At 35.1% G+C, this 5,359-nt stretch overlaps 1 protein-coding gene across 1 annotated transcript; it reads right to left on the bottom strand.

Annotated features, from left to right (window-relative positions):
• Window positions 1-527: 527 nt before the first annotated feature.
• OR5K5 (olfactory receptor family 5 subfamily K member 5) lies at window positions 528-1,442 on the bottom strand. Its single transcript, NM_001388771.1, has one exon. The coding sequence runs from the start codon at window positions 1,440-1,442 to the stop codon at window positions 528-530; it is 915 nt and encodes a 304-aa protein (NP_001375700.1).
• Window positions 1,443-5,359: the final 3,917 nt, after the last annotated feature.

Genomic DNA, 5,359 nt, shown 5'->3' with positions numbered 1-5,359 from the left:
AACTCAAAGAAAATTAAGAATCAAATATATACAATTTACTTGTGACACATGACATTAAGAAGGGATTAATTATTGATAATTTGGAAGGTGTCAGAGTTTGTCAGATTATGGTTTGGAATTCCAGAAATTTGTTAACAATAATAAATGGAAGTGATCTTTACATATACTGACTTATACCCTAGTATTTGTTGTATTGTTGAAAATTGTAACTCACTACACTTTGAAACAATTAGTTAATACTTTAGCTAATTTCATTGCAACACAGTTTGTGAGCTCAAGAATAATGATTTAGTTCATTCTTGCTGGGAGCTAGAAGCTTAGATTTTGAAATATTTTGTAACAGAATGTCTCCTTACTGAACTTATTTATTTGACTCCAATACTGTCATGTTTCAGTAATTTAATATTTTACATACAAAGTGGTCATTTTCTTTCTCAATACTCAGAATATTCAGAAAAACATTTTCTCAAATTTAAGTTAGTTTTCCACAGGGGAGGATATTTCTTTTAAGTGTCAAAAAATTTTATTTATTTTTTTTTCATAGCATTTATTACTTCTTTATTTCTTAGACTATAAATAAAAGGGTTTAATAAAGGGATTACTAGAGTATAAAAAATAGCAACAGATATATCTTTATCCTCCTCTTTAACTGAATTTGGTCGAACGTACACAAAAAGAAGAGAACCATAGAACATTGAGACAGAGAGAAAGTGGGATGCACAAGTAGATAAGGCTTTGCCTCTTCCCTCTTTGGATTTCATTTTGAAAATCATGAAAAGAATGCAGAGATAAGAGATTATGACTATGATAATAGAGAACACTAGAACTGAGCCTGGAAAGATAAATATCAACAATTCATTGATATAAGGGTCAACACAGGAGAGTTTGAATAATGGAAGAACATCACAAAAAAAGTGATTAATATGATGAGACCTACAGAAAGTTAACCGAAAGAGAAACACTATATGAATTACGGGATGGAGATTTCCTGCTATGTAGGCCCCTGTGGTCATCTGAAGGCAGAGTTTCTTTGACATCAGGGTGTGGTACTGCAGTGGGCTGCAGATGGCCACATAGCGGTCATAGGCCATTGCTGCCAGGAGAAAGCAGTCTGCCGTTTCAGCAAGGCAGAGAAAATAAAACTGTGCCATGCATTCATAGAGGGAAATCATTCTGTCCTTCGAAAAGAAATTCTCTAACATCTTGGGGGTAATGGCACAGGCACAACAGGAATCCATTAGAGCCAGGTTGCCCAGAAAGATGTACATGGGTGTGTGAAGGCGACGCTCCATTAGAATCAAAGGCACCAGGCCCAGATTCCCCACCATGGTCACCAGATAGATAGTGAGAAACACCACAAACAGAATGGTCTTCAACTTTGGGTGATCTGTAAATCCTATGAGAATAAATTCAGTTGTCAAGGAGTAATTATCCTCAGTCATATCCACGTTCTCTGTGGAGATATGAATTCTGGAGATACAAGAGTCTAATTCAGGGTATGTATTGTTTTCCTTCAAATTTTTTTTCTACAGCAAAGAGAGGAGTTCTTCAAACCTCTCTTACCCTCTCTGGATACAGACACACAAACATAGAGGATACCCATTCCCCTAAAATGTCAGCTTCATAATCTTGACTCTGGAAATCAGCATTTCCATGAATGTTCTTATATTTCCAAGAAGAATGCTTACCATGGATTAATTTTGTCATTGTGAATTCATGCATGAAGAGTGTACAGATCTAGGGTACACATATTTGTTTCATTGTTGACATATAATTTTAGTTATCAGTTTCTCTATTAAAGATCCTTAAAATGAATTTAAAATCAATTTTCATATATACACATTTTTTTTTTAACTGAGAAAGAAGTTCTTCATATACTCTCCCAGTGGAGTGAATGCTTGAAAATAGAACATGACAGATAATTTAATTTTATATCTTAGGAATTGTATCAACATCAGTAACGATTAAGAAGAAGACCTTCCTTTATTAAAGAAAATTACTTTGGATATCCAAGGAAATAAATATCTCTATATTATCATCTCTCTCATTCCTTTTTCTCGTATTACATCCATTTCCATAAGAACTAACTTTGTCATGCCATCATTCCTGTCCATTTTTGCCCAGATTTCTAAGTCCTTTCTTTCTTTATGCAATACATAGTTTACATATAATGCTACTTAATAAAGTTTATACTAAATGCCCCAGACCACACTGATTTTCACTTCCTGCAACCTCCAGTGTATCCCGTATACCCACCACCCTCTAAGGTTGCTTCTGTATAATCTACAAGGCTATTTTTTTCACATATGATGCACAGTTTCCTTACTAGAATTGTAGACATTTGAGCATAGCTATGGCTTCTACTTCTTATAGGAGTTGTTTCATGCTATAGAGAAGGAGCAATAGGATTCCAGTCCTAGCTTCATTCCAAAGGCCTGAGATGGGTGAACTTGTTGTCAGTGTACTACTGCTGATCCTCAGTTACCTCTTGGGTTTTTCAAATAGAGTCTGCTAATTTTGAAGAATAGCCTACAAAGGCAATTAGACAAAATTCATCATTAAAAAAATTTTATGAATCATCATCTTATCTGAATTAACCTCACTACTATTTACCTGTTTCCTAAGAAACATAAATACAATTTTCTGAAATATGTCACAGTAGTTTAAAAGTTGATAACAATACGTTTGCCTGTATCTTTTAGTTTTGTAACACTTAGAAAAAGGGAAAAATCTTAAAGCTTAATGGTATTTTTGAGAACAAATTTTACTTTTCTCAAAGGCTATCTTCTATCTTTACTTAGTGAATCCATTAGGATATATTGGCCAGTGTGTCTAATTATATGAATTCTATGGTCAAAATTGGTTTGTATTTCCCTAATTGAAATATCAAAATAAATGTGCAGGTGGACATTATTCAGTATTAAAATATTAAAGCAAAGCCATTTGAGAACATAAGCAATGTTAGAAATAACTTTCAAGGTACTTGCCTAAATTATGTCATAGAGCTAAGCTGTGTTCTTACCTGTCTACTTTGAAGATTTATCTTATAATCAAGAAAAGGTCAGCATGAATTGAGTTTAAATCTCATTTCCCATAGCCTTCAGTTGAGAGAAGGGCTAGAAAGGTGAGAAGTTGAAATCTGTAAGCAATGAAAAATGCTGTTATTCAGATAAATAAATGATTATAGATGCTAATATTAAAAGTAAAACTACATTTGAATACTTCCATTACCTGAATGCTCCTAAAAACATTTTACAACATCACATTGCTTTTGTTATGGAGTTAAGTTCATAGAGTTTCAGAATATGAACTCTGATCTCAAAAACATTTGGGATTAAATAATGAAAATGCAGGACTACTAATAGGTCAGTGTCAATAATTATGTTCCTTACAAGGCAAAGTTAAATTTTCCATCAAATGCTTATGGGACTTCCCTGCAATGACATCAGTGTATTTCTATGGGGAGATGCAGTTTGCAAAACTTCTTACATGTATGACATAAATTAAAGCTGACCTGTGAGACAATGTGGGTAAAGTAAATGACCCTCACTGAGGTCAGTGAAGTGATTTGATGATCATCTTGCTGATTCTTATGTAAATGACATCATTTTCCAATTCTGATCCTTCCTAGTGCGTAACCTGTAAAATGAGCAGAAGAGAGTCTCAGGTTGGTTTGGACAGAGTACTGGGGAGATTAACGTGATTTATGAAAAATGATTTACATCTGGAGAGGAGACTGATAGGGTTAGCTAGGGTCATAAGTCCCCTCACTCTGAGTTGAATTTGTTCCCATGTGTTGCAAAACCCTCATGGAAATTTTGCTGTTACAACTTAACCCCACTATGAATATGATTGACTGAGTGGTTCTCTGTTCTTCTCAGTTGACCCCAATTCCTTTATCTTTCTCATCTTGTTTTTCCCCCATCATTCCGCTAATCATAGAAATATAACACATATTTAATATAATTTTACTTAGTAAAAACACTATGTATATAGTATGTCTATATTCAGTCACTAGTGTTCAAAGACCACCAGTAGCCTTAGATATAAGAGGGACTTTGTCTGATATGTTCATTCCTTCATTCCTAACACCCTAAACAGTCAAACTTTATAGAGCTAAGCAAATATTTGTTACAGGCATAAGATAATGACACTCCAGTCCCCAGGCATTAGCAATGGTCTCTCACTAGATTTCAAAGCAAATCCATTTATCCTAACTTGGAATTCCAGATGCTTCACAGTCAGCCTGTGTCTCATCTACCACCTTGCTTTCTTCCTCTCACCTCAGGGCACGTGGCAATGTGCATCCCTAACTGCCCCTCTGTGCAGTTTCGTCATGTAAATTGCTTATACAATTTCCCTCATCTGAAACTCCTTCTCCCTTTTCTTCCATTTCACTACGACTCATCCTTGAGTTCAAGTCATATCTCTCCATGAGGACTTTCCTAGGTCCTTTAAACAGAACTGAGTGTTCCTCTTCCTGATTTACATGATACTTACCTGCTTTTTATAATGAATGCATTCACCACTGTATCAAGTGTGCATCATATGTGTCTTGAGTGTAAAAGTCTCGACTAAATATTCTTGTCACCAATTGTGTCCTACATCTTTGAGCACCTGACAGAACTGGAGCTAGATCTTCAATACATGCTGCATTGATTGCTAATATTCCCATTGTGTTTAACTTTTATCAAGTGCTTGCAATATTCATGGTACTGGAAAAGACAATGGGGAGTGTGTGCACAGGATGTGAAAATGGTGCGATAAATTCTTCTTAGTTTTAGATATGGCTCCTGACAAGAAACTCATAACTAGTGGGGGAGAAAACAGCATTTACATTGCTGACTAGTGTGCAGTTTAGGCTGTAACATTAAAAGTGCTTTTTTTTTTTTTTTTTTTTTTTTTACTGTTCTTCAGGGTTTATTCAGACAAAGAAAATCAGGAAATGACAAATGTCAAGAGAACAGAAGGACTAATGAGACAAGGATGGAAGTAATAAAAAAAACCAAATATATAAGATCTTTCTACAAGGTCTTTTATAACTTCTCCCATTAAATTTGAGGAAATTATCCCAAGATAGGAAGAGATAATTGATACAGAATGCCAGCTAACATATTCATTGACCCTATCATGCATTCATTCAAATGTCATCTACCACATATGATGTTAAAGAAAAAAGGCAAGAACCCTCCAGTGTATACACGGAAGATGTGGGAGTGGGGGAGGTGGTGGGAGAAAATACCTCCTGCAGCAGGTAAAGACAAAACATGCAACCAGACACTTCCAAATCATGGAAGTCCTTTCCTAGGCAATATCTAGATTTATACTACTTCACTTCATCACGTTTCCAGGGCAGCTC

Source organism: Canis lupus, chromosome 33 (genome assembly GCF_011100685.1).
Source record: "Canis lupus familiaris isolate Mischka breed German Shepherd chromosome 33, alternate assembly UU_Cfam_GSD_1.0, whole genome shotgun sequence".
Taxonomy (NCBI): Eukaryota; Metazoa; Chordata; class Mammalia; order Carnivora; family Canidae; genus Canis; species Canis lupus.
This window is presented reverse-complemented; position numbering and strand designations above follow the sequence as displayed.

Bases quoted from the DNA above. Each gene is read 5' to 3' on its own strand.
- OR5K5 (NM_001388771.1), bottom strand. From the start codon at position 1,442: ATGACTGAGGATAATTACTCCTTGACAACTGAATTTATTCTCATAGGA.